General features: G+C 36.6%; 1 protein-coding gene across 4 annotated transcripts; it reads left to right on the forward strand.

Moving 5' to 3' along the window:
- Positions 1–1547: 1547 nt before the first annotated feature.
- LOC121648386 (probable bifunctional methylenetetrahydrofolate dehydrogenase/cyclohydrolase 2) lies at positions 1548–18896 on the forward strand. Of its 4 annotated transcripts, XM_041998443.1 has the most exons (10): positions 1548–1903; positions 3374–3466; positions 4937–4997; positions 5473–5657; positions 5823–5945; positions 7979–8131; positions 10076–10183; positions 15578–15670; positions 18212–18337; positions 18434–18896. In XM_041998443.1, the coding sequence occupies exons 4-10, from the start codon at positions 5504–5506 to the stop codon at positions 18547–18549; spliced, it is 873 nt and encodes a 290-aa protein (XP_041854377.1). In that variant the 5' UTR covers positions 1548–1903; positions 3374–3466; positions 4937–4997; positions 5473–5503; the 3' UTR covers positions 18550–18896. The 4 variants fall into 4 exon arrangements, with proteins under 4 accessions (XP_041854377.1, XP_041854379.1, XP_041854376.1 ...); XM_041998445.1 differs by lacking the exon at positions 4937–4997 and having other exon boundaries at positions 1882–1903; XM_041998444.1 differs by lacking the exons at positions 1548–1903; positions 3374–3466 and adding an exon at positions 3518–3776 and having other exon boundaries at positions 4953–4997.
- Positions 18897–20373: the final 1477 nt, after the last annotated feature.

Below are 20373 nucleotides of genomic sequence, written 5' to 3' on the forward strand. Positions count from 1 at the left end.
TGATATACAAATGCTTTATAAACATTTAAGTTTTATCATTCTTTCTTTGTACTTTATGCTCAAAACTTTTCTCCTCCTTTTACTTTTCAACACCAACCTAATGGAATTACTATGCGCTTGGCTGTTAAGTTCTTACTTCTTACTTGCTGTTTATAGCTCACTGGCACATGTTAGTTTGCCAGCTTATGCTGAGCATTGATTGATTTGTTTTTGGTGATGGGTATCAGCACAACAAAATGAAATCTTAACGTTGACATGTTGTCTCCCATGCATGTGGTGGAACATTAGCAGGTGAACGTTGACTTGACCTCTTAATGGATATAATGGGAGGTCTGGGGGTTCCATTACCTTATATGGTACAGTGGTATCAGCTAATAGTTGTGATAAGCATAGTGTGTTGTGTGTTAAATCAATATTTGAACTATTAAAATACCTATGCTTTGTGTTTTTGTGTGGTTGGCATTGTGTCATTGTTGTGCAAATACTTTATATTATGTGGGCCATTAAAACATTGTTTGCTTCTAAAAAGCCTAAAGACAAAAAGTGTCACAAACTAACATGATACAAGCATATCAGAATTATATTTTTATATATATATATATATATATATATATATATATATATATATATATATATATACTTAGTAGTTGTTTAATTATTTATGTATTTGTTTGAGTACCACTAATATATATCAGGGGTAGCAATAATCTCATATGTTCCTGCATATGATTTATTAGTCATTTGGGCATATATCATGTGGTTTTCTTGTTTCATGTTTATGTATGATGATGTTAATTAGCATGGCATGACAATGCTCTACTTGTGAGTTTTTATTTATCAGATTTTTAACTAGAAGTGAAAGAGAGCTGTTTATCATAATTTCTGATTTACTTTGATTTGGTCTTTATTTTTTTTTTATTCCATTGATGTACTCGCGTCCCATGCAGAGTACACCCTGCTTCTCACCCTATAGCTGGGACAAGGCCAAATTAAAGAAAGCTAAAAAAAAAAAAAAAAGACTGGAAGTTTTAAACCATCTTTTTTACAACACATTTTAGACCCTGCCCAAGGACTCCCACCCTAGTTACACTTTTATTGATATAAAAACAAAATGTTCCCATTGAGTATACTGACATCTGACAACAGCATCCCTTTTCCTGGTCTTTATGTTTAAAGCAGGGGTGCCCAGCTCCGGTCCTCAAGGGCCACAAGCCTGCAGGTTTTTGATGTATCCCTGCTCTAAAACCACCTGACTCAAATCCATGAGTCATTGTGCAAAACTTAGTAGGCTGTTGGATCTATTTCATTTGAGTCAGGTGTGTTGAAGCAGGAAACATTGGAAAATCTGCAGGACAGCGGCCTGCGAGGACCGACTTTGGGCACCCCTGGTTTAAAGGATGAACACATGATGCAGGTTGTAGAAACAAGTAGCTTTGAAAAAGAGATCATCATGAGACAGGATATGAATACCAGCTTTTATTTTTGTGATTGTGTGTAATATAAGTGGCTCCACCTAGCACCTTTCTCCTAGTCGCATGTGAATATAAGTCATAGCAGACATGTTTGAACAGAATAAATTAGACGTGTTTACATTTCCCAGTGCTGTTTTCTTTGCATCTATTTTGTAATTGTTGAATAATCTAGTTGTTGAACATAATGCTGCCTTTTTTATTTTAATTTAGACAACTTTATCATTTACTGCAGGGACTTTTGTAAATAACTAAGTACAGTTGAGTAACATCACATGCTGTAGTCCTCTTTCCTTTACAGACATTAGATCTCTATCATTGGCTCAAGATGGTCATTTGGTCCATATAACCCAAAGAGGATTTTCGTCTTGAAGAGTCTTAAATGAATCTGTGACAATTCTCTTTACAGGCCAAATATTTGCTGCCATCTTCTGGTAAGACATTTCAGCTACACTTGAGAGCATGGCTAATATTTTGTCAGTGTCTTTGTTTATAAGCAATATTGTGCAAAAAGTACAAGGCCAAATTTTATAAAATTAAATGTGAACTGTAGATTTAATTCTTAAATGACCCAAATGCTAATTAAATTTAAAAAAATCCCTTTGGTAAAATATTACTACAAATACTGCTGGACAAGCCAATGCAATTTACAAAAAGAAGCACTGCAAAACTATGTACACTGGTGTGAAAAAGTGTTTTCCTCCTTCCTGGTTTCTTACTCTTTTTGCATGTTTGTCACACTTAAATGTTTCAGATCATCAAACAAATTTAAATATTAGTCAAATACAACACAAGTAAACACAAAAAAATTCAGTTTTTAAATAAAGGTTTTTGTTATTAAGGGAGAGAAAAAATTTAATCCTTTATGGCCCTGTGTGAAAAATGATTACCACCCTTAGAAACAACTGCAATCAAGCATTTGCAGTAACTCGCAGTGAGTCTTTTACAGCGCTGTGGAGGAATTTTGGCCCACCCATCTTTGCCAAATCGTTGTAATTCAGCCACATTGGAGGTTTTTCTAATATGAACCGCATGTATTTGTGTATTAGTGTGTGACTTTATTTTGCATACTAAACCTTAATTAATCCATCCAAAAAGCCAAATAGTTAAAGTTTCAGTCAGGATTTTGACAGAGGTTCATATTCCATAATATGTTTCTGCTGAATAGGGATTGCTTGAGTTAAATCAATGTAATCAATTAGCTTTATAGTCCTAAACATTTTAATATAACATATCTTGCATCATATGTCACCTTCAACTGATGTCTGTATAGAAAATGTCTAAAACCTAATTTTGTAGATATTAATAGTATTTTAGAGTACCTCTCCTTAAACAGTTAAAGTGTTGATGACTCATGATGAACTTGGGGGATTTGAGTTAAATTACTTATTTTTTCTTGTTTCAGCTGGCAGGTCATGTTTGTAAATGAGAATTGGTTCTAAAATATTTTATATATATCCTGGCTTATATTCTAGTTGAAGCTTACTGTTTACAGAAAAAATATCAGAATGGTATGGAGTCCATCTAACACTATGGCAGAAACGGAACTGAACTATTCATCTATATTTTACATTAAACATTATCTATTAATTCGTAAGAATTTTATATCCATGTGGCTTTAGAGCCCATTTTCACTTTACATAAGAAATAAACATCTACATGTAATCTATTCCTCATCAGCTCAAATACATCCCAACTTGCTTGTGTTGTTCTTACTCTCAAATGTAAGTCGCTTTGGATAAAAGCTAAATGCTAAATGACTGTAGAATAGAATAGAAAAGTACAGTATACCCTGTCCCCCTCTCCCCTCCCCTCGTACACGCACACATTCACGACGTACACACGCTCTATGACGTGCACATAAACATGGCGGCCTCTGTTTCACCCCTACGCTCCTCCTTCAGGATTTGTACTCGCTATCACTGCTGCCGTGCCACATTGCGGGTGCACAGGAAACACGACAATCAGGGGAGACAGCTACACCAGACGGCGACCAGGTAAAAGGCTCCCACTGTTTTTTTAAAAAAAAGATTTCTCTTTAAATATCGTTATCTCGCGGAGGGGACGAGCGGCGCTCCCGCACCTGTGAGTGTCACGTGTCGGAGGAAGTTGATTGACAGCGGGGTTCACCGTTCACGGTACAGAGCGCTGGTTTGCTGATGGAGGGCAATGGGATGGGGTGCCAAATTCAAGTCTCATTAATGAGACAATGTTGACGTATATCAGAAAGAAAAATTATTTGGTCGGATTAGGTTACGACGAGGAGCGCATTACACCCATGATGCTGGCTGAGGATGCTGGTGGATGGTGAGCTACGGGGCACCTAGTAGCCAATGCCATAATTTCTATCAGATAAAAAGGACCCCCAAAAGATAGAAAAAATACCAGAATGGTAAAAATAACTATTATGTTCTAGCAACCTATTATAATTGAGGCAAAAAACTGGCAGGTTGTTTTATGTTATTTACGGAGTGGGAAATTCAGGATCTTATAAATATTCTGTGTGCGTCTTAGAGAGACGGTTGAGTTGATGTGTAATGTCTAATCCTTAGTTAAAATACCATTAATTGCCATAATCCACAAGTATTAGAGCCGCTGTCAATTTGAAATATCAATATATGCATTAATTACTGTTATAAGGACAAGCTGACATGATTATTGTGTATTTAAAATGAAGACTACAATGTTATTTTCTCATTACATTGTTTCCATCATCAGTTTCGGGTTATTCATATAACACACACACACACACACACATACACACATATGTGTGTGTGTGTGTGTACATATGTAATGTACATGTACAATGTTGAAAGGGAGGCATTTCACTACTGTATTTAATAAAAAATATTAGTTAATTTGAATGCAATACATGTCAAAAAAGTTGTGACAAGATAAATTTGATCTCAATGTATTTATATTTTCTTCTTTTAACAATAGTCTGTATACATCTGGGAACTGAGGAGACTAGTTGTTGAACCCATACCACCAGAAATGCAGGTTTTTGAACTGAGTGGTAATAACAAAATGAATGGTCCCTATCCTCTTTGGTCATAAAGACATGTCCATGAGTTCCAGAAGAATTTTTGACTCTCTACCACTGGAGTCTATCCCAATGGTAAATAAGCTCTAAAGAAGACTACAATTCTTTTTTTTTTGCATGATAGCGCTTTAAAATTTGCAGATGGCACAGTGAACTATGTTCATGGACATTGATTCTTTTCAGGATTCCCGAGCCCATGCAGTGATTTTTTTCCAATGACAAAATCATGCATGTTTTAAATGCATTGCCTCTGGAGGGTTGTAAAATTAGAGGCATTTAATACTAACTTTAAATCATGTCCTGTGTGTATAAAGATTTCTTCAAATTCTTGGAATCTTTTGATGTTCTTATGTTAATAAATTATTTATAGCATTTGAAATTTTATAATGAGGCTCATTATTCTAAACTGTTATGCAATTTATAGTTGCAGTTTTTTGCAGATTTTGCTGAACCTCTGCCCTTCTGAGAGACTCTGCCTCTCTAAGGTGCTCTTTTTTTGTTTTATATCCAATCATGTTACTGACCTGCTGCTAATTAGCTTAGTTAGTTGCAACATGTATCCCCAGCTGTTTCTTTAAATAGCACTTACTTTTTCAGACTTCCAGCTTTGTTTCAACTTTAATTTGATGTTTTCCTGCAATCAAATAGAAAATTAAGTCATATTTCCCTTGAAATAGCACATTTCCCATTTTCAAAATGTACTATTTTTTTCTATCTTCTATTGTGAATAAGACATTAGTTAATGAGATTTGAAAATAATTGCATTCTGCTTTTATTTACATTTTACAAAACATCCCATCTTTTTTGGAATTGGGCTTGTATTAGAATTGCTTCTCATAAACTTCATGCAATTATATAATTGTTAATGGAGATTAATATCTGCAGTGTTGTTTTTAGCTTGTCATGTAGTGTGTTGCATATATGTGTGTTTGTTCATGACTTTACAATTACTCTCTCCAGGCATGCTGCTGTGGTAATTTCGGGAACTGAGATGGCTCGTCAGCTGCACAGAGAAATTCAGCGTGATGTGGAAGAGCTTGTAGCACAGGGTAACATGAGACCACACCTGGGAGTGGTCTTAGTCGGAGAAGACCCAGCCAGTCATACCTATGTGAAGAACAAGACCCGGGCAGCCAGCATCCTGGGTCAGATATGAGCAGTGTGTGCCCACATGAACACTACTCTATGTGTATAACTAAGCAAAACAAACCAGATAAACCCATTTTAGATACGGCAAAGCACTACAATTTATTATCATAACATATGGCTACATTTGAGTGCAGTATATGTGATGTGTTTGTGTTCTGCAGGCATTTCCAGTGACACAGTGGTGCGGCCTAGCTCAGTGTCCCAGGAGGAGTTGCTGGAGCTGATTGACAAGATGAACCGTGACTGGAGGGTCAGTGGCCTGTTGGTGCAGCTGCCACTTCCAGGTAGACAAACAAGCCACAGGAGAAGATGATTTTTTTTTCTCACTGACATCAGTTAGCTCCTATTATCAGATCTTTAAAGTGTAATTTCTGTTAATTCTTTTGTACCTATAAGTGATTTGTAACCATTGATAAAGCTTAATAGGAGGACTGGAGTGGATGAGTTTTAAAGTATCACATTAAAGAGCTGGGACAGTACCAACATGAAATGGGAATAAAATGTGTGTAATGCTTAAAAAAAGACATCCTGTGGAGGAACATCTCATAACTAATGAAGTTATTTAGAAACAGGTCAGTAAAATGACTGAGTAGAAAAATAACATGCCTCAGAGGTTGGGGGTGGACATGGTCAGCAATGATACTCAGGGTAGGCTGTGGTATTTAAATGATGCTTGGTTGGTATTAAGGGTCTAGATTGTGTCAAAAAATCCCCCACATTATTACACCACCACCAAGCTATATCATTGATACGAGACAGGGTGGATCCATGCTCTCATGTACTCATTCACCATCTTAATTTTCTTAGATCTTAATTTTCCTTGGATAGGCTATTATTTATTATGAATTGGCAGTGATTGTAAATCGGCATACTATGGATTTGTTTTAACTGGATCCCAGTAAATAGGTTTGAAATGAGTATGTTTGTAAAATGCCCTTTGTTGTGAATTGGCGCTATACTAATAAAGCTAAATTGAACTGAATGTTGCAGCTAAAATGGAGACTCATCAGGGCAGGTAACATTTTTCCAACCTTCTGTTGTTCAGTTTTGGTGAGCCTGTGTGAGTTGTTGTGTCCTTGGGCAAGGCACTTCACCCTCCTTGCCTCCAGTGTTGGCATCGCTGGTGTATGAATGTGGATATGAATGTTTGGTGGTGGTCGGAGATGTGAGGATTGGCTGCCACGTTTCCGTCAGTCTGCCCCAGGGCAGCTGTGGCTGCACATGTAGCCTACCATCACCAGGTATGACTGAGGAGTGAATGAATAATGGATGCAATGTAAAGCGCTTTGGGTGTCTTGAAAAGCGCTATATAAATCTAGTCTATTTGATGATTTGATGTATTGTCCATTCAGAGAGGATATTCTGCATACTTTTGTTATAACAAGTGGGTTTTTGAATTACTGTTTGTCATCATCTTCAACCAGCCTGCTCCTTCTTCTCTGGCATAAACAATGCATTTTTATTCTGGCAACTGATGATTACTGAAGATTTTCTCTTTTTTGGTTCATTCTCTATAAACCTTCGAGATGATTTAAAAATCCCAGTAGATCAGCAGTTTCTAGTCAGACAAACCAGTCTGGCATCAACAAACATGCCACGTTAGAAGTTAGCTAAATTCCCGTCCTAGCCCTTTCTGATGGTCAGTTTGAGCCTCAACATGACCATCTTGACCATGTTTACATAATCTGCCGTGTGATTGGCTGGTTATATATTTGTGTTAACAAGCAATTAAGCATGGGTAATAGAAAAAGTGGCCCCAGAGTGTAGTTCAACAATTAAAGTTCAATATTAAAGATGACAGAAAATCACTGTACACAAGAGACAGTGCTGATAACTGACATTTAATGGCTGTGATTTTTCAACCCTGACGCTGCCCCGGGGCATTTAAAACAGTCATTAAGTGTTGGGTTAAGAGCAATTCTGAAAACAATGTGAACACAAGTGAAAAGTCCGTCATGCAAACAGGAAAAGGGACCATCTGACTCGTTATTGGTGTACAGTTGGGTAAGTGAAAGACAACAGGTGCTAAACTGGGCTAACTTTATTCCATATTTGACACCCCCTTAAAAAAATCCCAACAGCGTAATATTGTGTAAGATTGAACATCTGAACAGATTAAATCCTATTTCACACCATTTTTGGAGGGGACTGTCATATTGAACAGATGTACACACTATACATAGTTTATAATAATTTTATATACTGTATATATATATGCATAGCTTGTTTTTGGAAATGAGTCATACTGATAATGTTTTATCTTACTTATGATCACTTCATCTTTCATTTTTATTTTTTTGGTCTCTCTCCTCTGCAGATCACATCAGTGAGCGAGCAGTATGTAATGCCATCGCTCCAGAGAAGGATGTTGATGGTTTCCATATTGTGAATATTGGTAAATTGTGCCTGGACCAGAGATCTATGGTACCTGCGACACCTGCAGCGGTCTGGGAGATCATCAAAAGAGCAGGTAAACCACCAGATGTTCTTAAGCTGGTGTACATGTCCAATTTATACTTTCAATTTTATTGTTGTTGGAAAAAAAAAAGAAAATCCATTCAGAGGGCATTAAATACCATCTAAACTGCTAGTAATTATAGTGTGGTTAAATATTATATATCTAATTTATTATTATTTAATAGAAACATTTCAGCTCTATAACGTGTTCAGGTTATATTTCCACAAATGTTTGATATTTAGTTACAATAATAAGGTTAATTTGTGTTAATCTAATATGATGTTAAGCCCACTAGATGGCACCAATTAATGTTTTTTCACCCTTCAAAAACCCTTGCCCTGTGCCATCCTACTGGCCCACCCATTCATTAACTAACACATGATGCAAATATCCTGACAAATCACACATTTTCACAGAAGATATAAATACCTTTTTTTTGTATAAATATCCAACTATTTTCCTATTTTAAATGTGTAACAAATTAAATCTATATTGCATTTGCATATGAGAATATAACTTGAATCAAGACATGTAAATCTTCATGAACTATTGTGTAAAATTAATTTTGGTTAATGTTAAATTCTGAAAATTCTGGCTTCACTTAGATACACTAAACATAAAATAATAATTTGAGAACATCAGTTGACATGAGACATAGCTTGTTAATCAAACTCAGAGGAGAAAGCAGATTTTTTTTATAGCCGGTGAGAGGAAAACCTTGAGTCAAACCTGGCTGCTGATTAGTAAAGTTTATGACAGCATCTGAACTATGCAGTTTATTTATTAATACTGCATAGCTTAGTTGCTGTCATACCTTTTGAGATAACAAGACCACGAGAGGGCAGAGAAGAACCTTGATGATTTTTGAGACTTTCTTTGAATGAGGTATTTGTGATGATCACAGCACTCTTTGGAAATGTAACAGACCTTGATTCTTTCTGTCTGAGAATTATTGCAATTCCTTTCTGTCGACCATCGTCAGCCTGAGCATTAAAGCTGATCAGGGTAGTCCCTTTGTAGATGTGTTGAGTAGAAGAATGAAGGATGTTTAAAAGACTCCTAGTTCAGTGAGCATAGGCCCTAGAGATGTCATGTATAAATTGTGATTTGAGGTTTGTGGGTTCTCTAAAGTAACATCTGAAAAAATTGCTGAGGTAAAAGTGAAGAAAGGTTTATTTTCAATATTTAGAAAAAACAATTTTGATCAGCATGACATGGCATTAGCTTTAATGTAGAAAAACTAGTGTGTGTGAACAAGACTTTTCAAGGTTAAGTAACAAAGCAAAGGGGTGCATGTAAGGAGTTTGACAAATGTTTGTGTTGCTGTGTGACTTGTTGACATTTGAGTTGTGCAAATGGATAATGTTCTATGTTGTATTGAATATTTCCTTCAATTATTACATATAATCTTGAAGGAGAAAGGCCTCTACATAACATCACACCACCTTTGTGACTCTACACAGTGGTTTACAATATGCTTCTCATCCACTTATTTGCACAAACACATAGTTATACAGCATTTCCATGTATTTCTACTCAATATGGAGCTTTTTTTTATTTACTATCGCACAAACTCGTGAGCATAATGGGTGTAATATGGGAGTCCAGTGTCTTTCACATGAATACATCAGCACAAGAAGGGTGATTGGGATTGAACTACTGATCTTATGACTGGAAGACATCTTCTTTTCCATAACCTGAGTCACAGTGGCAACTTTGGTGGTCTAGTTTTTATGGCTGGCATTAATCACACTTGTCAATCAGAACTTAAATAACTTTTAATACTTCAAGAATATTTTGTGATATATTTGTTCATTTTCAGTATGTTTGTGTTTATAGTTAAATAATTTTTTATTTGCATAGATAAATTCTCCCCTTACGCAGTTTATAGACAGAGCCAAAATGAACAATCATCAGATAAAACCCCCCCTTTTTTTTCCCTGATAATCTGTGCAGGCATTGAAACTGTGGGAAAGAATGTCCTGGTTGCTGGTCGCTCCAAAAATGTTGGAATGCCTATTGCAATGTTACTCCACACCGATCGCCACCATGAACGCCCCGGAGGTAGGAGGGAGTGTGTTTGAATGTGTATTTTATTTAGTTATCTCTGAATGAGGTGACTCAGTTATATGGCTGGTTGGTCTTTGTAGGCAAAATTATATTGCACCATCTCTGTTTTTCCTGAGGCATATTTGATTCTTTGAACTTTTGTCAGGATATGCAACGAAGGCATTCATGACTCCTTGCTTTTTTTTACCAAACCAAAACAATGCTGATGCATGTCCTTTTGCAAAAAAAAAAAAACCCCAAAAAACAAAATAGGGAGTGTAAAAGAAATGCACTGGGTGAAACTTTTGGCATTGTGCATCACAGGGAAACGGATCAACTCCTTATAAGGGCATAGGGAGAAAAATCAATGTCAAAAGGCATTGCTTGCTTGGATTAAGCAACAAGTTCTGCTTCCTTTGTGAAAGAACAGCAGTATTACAGGTTAGATTAACAGAAAGGTGTACATAACACAAGCAGAGCTGCACAGTAACAAAGAACTTTACCAGAACTATGAGATCCACTGTTGTGCCAGCTGCCCTTTCCTAAACAGTCAAGCTAAAACCACTGTTTTATTATAGATTTTGAGTGCGTTGTCAGTGGAAAGTGTGACATTTATGCCCAGTCTGTGGTAGTTTCAGCTGTTTTGCATGTAAGAGTGCTTCAGTTTTATATTAGTGTTTTGTATGTCATGTGTTAGCTTGCAACAGCTGTTTATAAGACCGTTAAGTTTGAAAGCTAAGTCCTGTTAGCTTGTTTCCAGCTGGTAATATTCTTAATTTATTGACAGAACAGAAATATTCATGCCTTCTCCATTCTGCATTGAGAATGTGCATGTTTTAACATTAGTAGTACATTTTAAATGACTGGTAGCAAACCTATCCCTTTTAATGAAAAAAAAAACAAAAAAAAAACAAAAAAAACAAATACTAAAATTTGAAAATTGTTAATTTATTTGAAGTATTTAACAAAGACAAATCAAGGAAATTATTTGTTGTATCTTCACTAATCAAACTGTATTGCACTGAAAAAGAATTTGATGATAATAAATAAAAGTTGGGTGAAAAGTTAATAGAATATAAATGTAACACTTTTTATTAGAAGACTACAATTATCAGATTAACTGGTAACACGTTAGGGTGTCAGGATTGGATATAAAAGGCAAAAGGCTACTAGACAATACCCACTGACAGAAATGTTTCCTCTTACTGTTTATGAAAAATTAATGCAGGTTTAAAGTACACATGCAGTTCCAAATTTCCAACCTGAAGGCTGTTTCACAGAAGCAGAATTCAGTTTTCCAGGATGAGACAAGAAACAGGGGCTCAGCCAAGACTTATCAGAAACATTCAGTCTTAATTGGTTTCATGTATGCTAAGTCAAGGCTGAGAAGGAGCGAATAAATCAAGTGTTAGAGGTGACTGTCTTCAAAAGACCATGAGGTTGATTACAGATTAACTGATGCTGACCTGGAGACATTGCATGCTTCTTACTTCACTTTAAGTGAACAACAGATAATAATGGAGGCTTCTGATGAATCAAAGCACAATATACAGTATGCACAAGCAACAGCAACAAAAATCTGTCTGACTTGACTGAATGTAGAAGTAGACTAAAGATAATATGGATTTCAGGCTGAGTGCAGATGCAATGACTCAGAGGGTTAATTGCAACACAGATCCGATATCACGGCACAATTCCTAACAGGGTCGCTTTTAGCATCTGTTTAGAAATGATCTTATCATTCAGATCGGCTGGTTCTCTGATAATGTGCTCACAGAGAACTGCAGAGTTTGAAATATTATTAGATATAATCAAATTAATGATGTTTAGTTCTCACCTGTCTGTCACAGATGTTTTGTTTTTTTTTGTAAATTTTGAAACCAATGAAGCTACATGTCTGTTTAATTTTTTTTATAAAGGAAAGCCAATAGAGTATGCTAATTATTATTTGGTGCTGAGATCACTCTGACACCTGCAAAAGTAATCCCCTGTTCTACCACTAGATTCTGTGTGTACACGTGGTCAGAGCTCATCTTATATGTAAGAACATTTCTAAGTACAAGACAGTAAATTTCACACTTTGCATGAAAGTGCTGCACAAAATATGCGTAAATCTGTACGTAAGAATAATTGATAAATAAAGGCCCTGGTCTGGTGCAGGCTGACTGCACAGGGTAAATCTCCATGGTATGCCATGTGCCTCTCCTTGTGGGAAACCAAATCACTGACTGATTCAACCAGTATAAACTGAAAGTAATCAGCTATCTTTTATCTAGGTTTTATTTAACAGCTCTTTGAGGGATTCCCAAGTTATTTATATATTTTGAGTTTTCTGTGATGTTTGGGACAGGCCCTTTCAAAGACAGGCTACTGTGTGGGATAATGCTGAAACCTTTACAGTTCTATTTTTCTTAGATTTCATAGACACTATGATAAGAAAATTAACATTTAATATTTTGCAACAGATGCTGCTGTTAGTCTTTATGTTTACCTAGCTTCTGATTCCAATTAATCAGAATTTCAATTATATTCCATATTAAATCTTTTATATTGCCGTACATTAAATGTTGGAAATTTTTTTTTTCTAAGTTGATTCAGTTTTCAGTTACATACCAGTTTTATCTAGACATCACTGAGAAAGTATCTGGTAACACCTAATCTCTGTAAGAACTGGTTTACCTGTGTTTTAATGATGAGTAAAATTCCAGGTTGAACGTATCACCATCTGATGCAGGCAGATATTGGGTTTTCTGACTTTACACTCCCTTCAAGAGCGACATTTATCCAGAAAGTGTGGGTGTTTAACCGTTAATTCTGTCACCAACCTGTCTCGCCCTTTATGTGGGAAAAACTGCATGAAAAAATTCCTTTGTTGTTTCGTCTGTTTTTGTTTTTGTTTTTGTTTTTTTTATTACTTTTTTTTTTTTACTTTTTTTGTATGTATTGCTTCTTTTTTTGTGGCATTTCACAAAATCTTACATCATTGATAGTTGTAGAGTTGTGGAATGAAAACATGTTAAGTCAGTGTTTCCCAATCCTGGCCCTCACTTCCCTGCATGTTTTAGAGGTAAGCTTGCGGAGGTAATCCTAATGTAACACACATGAATTAAATGACTGGCTCGTTAGCAGGCTTGCAAAGAACTTGTTTCATGAGATTATTAATGTCAATCAGGTGTGTTGGTATGTTGTAATATTGAAAAAATAATTTGTCTATGCTGGAGACTGACTGTAAACTCAGTTGTTTCCTAAGAGAGACATTTTTAATTGTGGGTCAAGCCATGCTGGGAATAAGACTAAACTGATGAAACTGAAACTGGTTTGTATTTCTATACATGTTTTATGTCCATGAAGGAAGTCAGATCCCCACTTTATGACTGTTTAAACTGATTTAATTCCTCACAAGATCAGTAATGCAGGTACACACGTGTTTCATCAAGTCTGCAACCCGCCGGTTTGATGTGCTGTGACTTGCCTCTCCTTCCGTCTCATTCTTATCTTCCCAGAACAAGTCTACATGTCACAGCTTTTTTATCTTGTACCAGTGCAATAACGACAATCCGGGATGTCCACAGATATCACAGATAAAGATTCGAATAAATATTACCAATATTACATCACCGCATTGTGCAACTAATAAGTAAAGTCAAGTATCAAGTATCAGTCTTTTGTGCTTTCTGCCAAGCTGTTTGAGACCAGGAGACTCATATGTTAAGTAATATTTGTGTGTGTGTGTGTGTGTGTGTGTGTGTGTGCATTTGCAATAATACAATATAGCTAAAAAAAATTTCAGCTAATACTATAATAAACATATAATAAGCAGAAAAAGTAAGGAAATTTGTGCTTATTTCTTTGTTGTAACAATACTTCTTGACAATAAATCTTGTACAGATGGAAAGATTGTTTATTTTCCTTTTAAATTGTGTCATATTTATAAGGACAATGCATTTGTATGTTGTTTTAAGCCTCTGGTACCCCAGGTACTGACAACCAGGTGCTTGATTGGCACCTGATAGCAGCACCTGTGAACATGGGTCCTGCTACAGCAGTCTGTTGGTGTCAGTTCCAACCATGTCATATTTGACTGATCTGTATTGGGCAACTTCAAGCTGGTGTTTCACAAAACCAAGCTGCAGCATTATTCAATGTGAGCTCTAGTACCATCTCCAGCTCGAAGTCCATATAACAGACAGGCAGTAGTGGGCTTCTCAAAAAGATGATGCAGCAAGAAGACCGTTTCCTCACCCTGTCGGCACCTAAGACCCGAGCGAACTCTATTCTCCAAGTTGGCAACACTAGAGCGGGTTACTGGGAGTGGAGCGGATATAATGGCCTACCTACAGTCCTGACCTCAACTCCATTGAGCACTTGTGGGGTCACCTTGGGTGTGCTCTTTGTAACAGAGTGACCAACACGACCACATTGGTTGTTTTGGGATTAATTCTGCTAGAAAAATGGGATTTCATCCCACAGCTGTGTGCGACCAAACTGGTGAGACCAGCAATGAGGATGAGGTGCCAGGCTGTTGTGACTTAGTATGGTTCTTCCACATGACACTGAGACCCCGGTGTGCTAAATAAAGAAATTGTTGTTTCTTCAGACTTTAATCAACCATTCAAATAAAGGACACCAAACAATTATCACTAGCAAAATAAGCTGTTAGGCATTGGCAGAGAAGATTTAACAAGCATTTTCATGGGCACAACTCACATACTCAACTCTGCTTCTCATCCCACAAATGTATTTTCCTAATAAATTTGGCATTATATAAAAGGGAAATAAACTGTCTTTCTATATGTGTTAAATTTATTGCCAAGAAGCATTGTTAGAAGCAAACACAGATTTCCTTACTTTTTAAGCTAACAATTTCTTGTAAAGTAAGGATGGATGTTCCTCTTGGTTTTGTCTTGGTGCTTCAGTGTTGTTCCATTGTCCACCTTCCTGGCTCAAAATTATGTTTACATGATAATAGAAAAGACTTCTGACATGGAGTGCCAGTTTGAAATTTTCTTCTCAATGAGTGTGCCATCATCAACTATAACGCAAAGTTAAATTATGACACAAAATATGGATAGAATTGTATTCCATCCATGTATTCCATTCCTTAGTGTAATGTTATTCAAAATAGTTTACTTTAGACAGATTTCTTGTTTGTACTCCATTTGTGTGCTCTGCAGTAACCGAGGGAGAGTTTCAGAAAATGTTGGACAAGCTGTAAGTGGAGTTTCATGGTAAAAACCTTTCAAAGTTATACCTCTGAGTAGAAATTTAAACTTAAGTTTTTGACTATTTAATTTTTTTAAAGTTATGATACAACTAAAACTCTGCACAGCGACTCAAAAGAAAAGTAAGAAAACATTTTGGTTAATTTTTTTAAGTGCTTTAATCCTTAAAATCCTTTTAACCACTCAGGTGATGCCACAGTGACCATTGTCCACAGATGTACACCGAGGGAACGCCTGAAAGAGCTGACGAGTCTGGCTGACATCATTGTTGCAGCTGCAGGTAATTAAGTAAAAATCTGATGAAATTCTTTCTTATTATTCAGTGATACAAATTAATGCAAAGGGCTTTGAGTTACTTACTTGCTTTAGGGGTGGAACTAGCAATTGATTTGTCAATGAATAGATGTCAAATTGCTCTTGACAATTGCTCTGCACCATTAGCATAGGCATTTTTTTTACTGTGTTGATGCCCCACTCACCTTAAGTTGAAGGTGGCATTTGTGATTGCGTGGATCATACAAACAGAGCCAGCTATAGACTTCAGTGGGCCCTAAGCAGAATAAGTTTTGGGGGCCCAACCCCTTCATGCCATGAACAAAGTTTTTGGGTAGATGTGACACCCTAAGTCACAGGTGTCAAACTCCAGTCCTCGAGGGCCGGTATCCTGCAGGTTTTCATTGTTTCCCTGATCTAACACACCTGACTGAAATTAATGGGTTATTGTGAAGAAGTTGACAAGAAGCTGTTGGATTTATTTGATTTAATTCAGGACTGTCTGTCTCTAGGCAACCGTGACCGCAACACACTGCGTTCAATACGGACCGTCCCTATTGAACCAATAAAATGTCGGGAGGAGATGTTTAATTGTAAAATAAGGAACAATTCTGTATTTTACAAGATGGTTGGCAACCCTACCGCTAGCTTGAGCTACAACTGCTTTTCTGGCTAACACTACCCAACCATTTGCTAAACATGTTAGCACCTGCTGCTAAATCAAATCTCATTTTCAAAAAGTGCTGCCACGTGTCTAATCTTCATTATCACTGGACTAATACCTTACTTTACAGTATAACTGCAAAAGAAATTACCTTGGTTAATTCCTCTTCATAATGAAGCCCATAAGCCACTCATTGAAACAACCTTCTTCTGTAGGGGGCCCCCTAAGTGGTCGCTTAGTCTGCTTAGTGGCAAAAACAGCTCTGCATACAAACATAACTAGGACATTGATTCCAAGCAACAAGGTCATTTAAAAAGATTTAAAACAACTGATGTAGATGTAGATGGCGTAGATATAGCTGACAATATTTCCCTCGAATTATGTTTTTAGGAATTTTTGAGTGGAAAAGAAAGATATTAAAGATATAAATATAAAATTTCAAGTGTTTGCTTGAAATGAACAAACTTAAATTTCCTGTTTTAAGCAATTTCTCATTTGAATAAGGTTACTTGCGCTGCTCTGTCTTGTAGTGTACACTCCTTGTGTTTGTGCCAGAAAACTTTTCCTGATGTTGCATCTGTCATAGAGGAAATTGCGTGCCATGGTATTGTAAGAGCAGGGGGATATTATGTAAAGGCCTTACAATCCCTCACCTGATCTGATCTTCCTGTATTCTAAGTAATCATCGTGGAGGTTTCTGATTATCAAGTTATTGCTCCATCTCCTCCGTAGCTGCAAGCTTCAACATTACTGTAGAACAAAAGTGATCTTAGTGAGCTGGAATGTGAAACCATTAATCAATCCAGAAACATTTTCGAAACATGATGCTGCTGAGAGTGTCAAGTTGTAGTCTTATTTGTATTAACTGGGCTTTTCTTTGACAAAGCAATGCAACTCTGTGGGCATTTGTGCTGATCTTCAGTTTCATGAATAAGTTTCTGCTCTGAAAATAAGCAGCAGCAGCATTTAAACTTTGCTGTTCTATCAATGAAAACTAGTTAGTTAAAAACTGTGTGTGCCCAATATTATACTGTTATAGAACTTTTAATTCATGTTTTAAATCAGGGTTAAAAACTTTTCTATTTGCTGCGTATTGTCAAAACATTTTCTGTTTTTATTTAATGTCTTTTAAAGTTTGTTTTTAATAGACTTCTTATTGCTTCCTGCACCCAGATGTAATGCTTGTAATTTTTATGTAAAGCACTTTGAATTGTCTTGTACATGAAATGTGCCATACGAATAAACTTGCCTTGTCTTATAGAACCTGCTGGTGTTAAAAGGTTGAAATTTAGTATGAGCTGATACCCAGCTTTGAAATGGTGAGGTTATTAAAATAAACTTTTTTCCTGTGTAGACTCTCAGCTAAGTTATTTTCTTATGTTGATATGCAGGTAAACTGATAATCGTCATGGTATTCCATCAGATTCAGTTATAAGGAGAGGACAAGCTGCTTATCAAAGACTTTGATGTAAAATCTTACATTTTTTTGCCCTGAAATGGGCTCTTTAGATTGTAAAAAGATTACCATGGTGGCTGCTAAGGATCACGATAGCTAAAAAAAAAAAAAGCAGGCAGGAATTGTAAGGTGGTGTGGTGGTTAGCACCGCAGCCTCACAGCAAAAAGGCTGCTGGTTTGAGCCTCAGCTGGGAGAGGTTTGAACAGTGGCATTTTTGTGTGGTGTTTGCATGTTGGCCTTGTGATGGACTGGCAGCCTGTCCAGGGTATACCCTGCCTCTCACCTGCTAATTGCTGGGATAGGCTCCAGCTCCCCCGTGACCCAATTTGGTCTAAGCAGTATAGAAAAATAAAAGACAAAAAAGAAAAAATTCTGGTTTCAGTGTCGGTAGGTTTCAGTTTTTCTCATCTTTGGGTTCTGTTCGTAGGTGTTCCTGGGCTGATCACAGCAGATATGGTAAAAGAGGGCGCAGCAGTCATTGACGTGGGAATAAATCGTACCCAGGACCCAAAAACGGGGAAGATCCGGCTCATTGGGGATGTGGATTTTGAGGGTACAAAGATCAGACCGAAAAAAATGTTTAAATTTTGTTTTTAAGAGCACTGAATAACTCCAAGTGTTTTTTGTTGTTTTTTCCCTTTTGTTGTAGGCGTGAAGGAGAAAGCAGGTTTTATCACACCCGTTCCTGGAGGTGTTGGTCCGATGACAGTTGCCATGCTGATGAAAAACACTGTGACTGCTGCCAGAAACGCACTGATGCATTAAAAGCAACATACGCCCTTTTTTAAAAAATATTGAATGCCATATAGAGCAAATGGCTTACAAACACACACTTTGATGCATTCAATTATTTTGGTAAACACAAATACACACCACGTTTCCCAAACATTCAACACACTCTTATTTAAATATTCATGAGTTTCATTCCAGCTAGGAAACACACTTGACATGTGCTATGTTTATATCATTACTTATTTAAGTTATTTATTTCAGATTTTGCTTTTTAAGAATTTAAATAGCTATTTTTTCTACTGAAGTGGTTTTGTTCATTGAAAACATTCCAGAATAACTGAAAAGAAATATAAATAAAACATTTTAAAGAAGTGTGCCAATACCAGTCTGTTCCACTATGGTTTTTCTGATTTCCATATAAATATATATTATGTTTAATTCGCTGGGCACACTACAACTTAAAGAGAAGGTAAAAAGAAAAAAAGATGAAAACTGTTAACATGTTGATAATGGGAAAGGCACTTTCACCATTAGACTGCTGACTGATATCAAAGATTGCACCATCGCTGGATGTTGATTACTTGCCTTGGTGCTGCAACCTAAATTCTACTGTTGTGGAAATTTCTCTTAACGACGACACGATGAGAAGTGAGGTCAAATTCTTAAATCTGATAAGAATGACGAGTCAGTAGAAAGCATGCAGCTGTCTAAGGAGTGTTCCCCCAGGTCAAGTGGCATGCCAAAACAGCCGGCATATGCAAATATTTGCTAGCAGTGCAGCACCATAAATCAAAACACAGCTGTCACGTGGTCATCCAGAAGTTGGTGAAGTACAGTTTCTCAGCTATGGGGCACTGATGGCTCCAGGAATGTGTGTAATGGATGCCATTGTGCCATCATAATTAGTCCAAAGCACAGACTTTTAAGGTTGGAAACTATTGTAGTGATCCTCTAGAGGGGCACTTTAAAATGCTGCTGTCTGAACTGTTAGTGTAGCTGCTACAAGAGCATGGCTTCATTGAAGGAGAGTTCAGTTGTTGGACTCAAGCATCAGCATTTCTCTCAAAGGTCTAGCAACAAGTTTCAGTTCTTAGATCCCTGTTACATAAGAGATGCTACACAGTGGTAAACATGACCCTGTTCCAACTTTTTTTTTTCTTTTTTTGGCATAATGCTCCCATTGAATTAAGAATGAGCTAGTATTTCTCATGACATAGTAAAGTGCTTCCCCTTTAACATTTGGTATGTTTTCTATGTTGTACTATAAAGAAAATATTGGTTTATGAGATTAGCAAATCATTGCTTTCTATTTCTTTTTACATTTTCCATAGCATCCCAACTTTTTTGGAATTGGGATTGTAAACTGTTTGCTCTAGTGCACATCAAGTATCACTTAAAGGGTTCAGCAGGAAAATGGGCACCCACCACTGCATTTAATGATTCAGAAAAAATGTATTTCTCAGTAATGAGAAGATCATCCAGGACCAATCTGGTTTTAGTAACATTGATATATTTGAGGACTCCAACATTCACTGTAATGTGTAATTTTATGCATTCTTGCGTCAGAAGAAAAAAAGTGGGGGTGGATTTTCCACAACCTGTCAAACCAGATTTTAGTGTCATTAGTTGTTTACAAATGATCTTTAAGTCATGAGCAAATTATATGTTCATAATTTATAGAAATGCAGGAACTGATATAAAACTTGTAATTACAGCTTATAAAACCTAAAGAGGTACTTAATCAACAGACTGACAAATAACTGGAGGCCAACTTTAATCAGCGTTCATCCAACTAATGACGATTTACTTCATCTTTAAAGAAGCTGTCACTTCTGTCTCTGTTGGTCTTAGACTACA

Source organism: Melanotaenia boesemani, chromosome 11 (genome assembly GCF_017639745.1).
Source record: "Melanotaenia boesemani isolate fMelBoe1 chromosome 11, fMelBoe1.pri, whole genome shotgun sequence".
Classification (NCBI taxonomy): Eukaryota; Metazoa; Chordata; class Actinopteri; order Atheriniformes; family Melanotaeniidae; genus Melanotaenia; species Melanotaenia boesemani.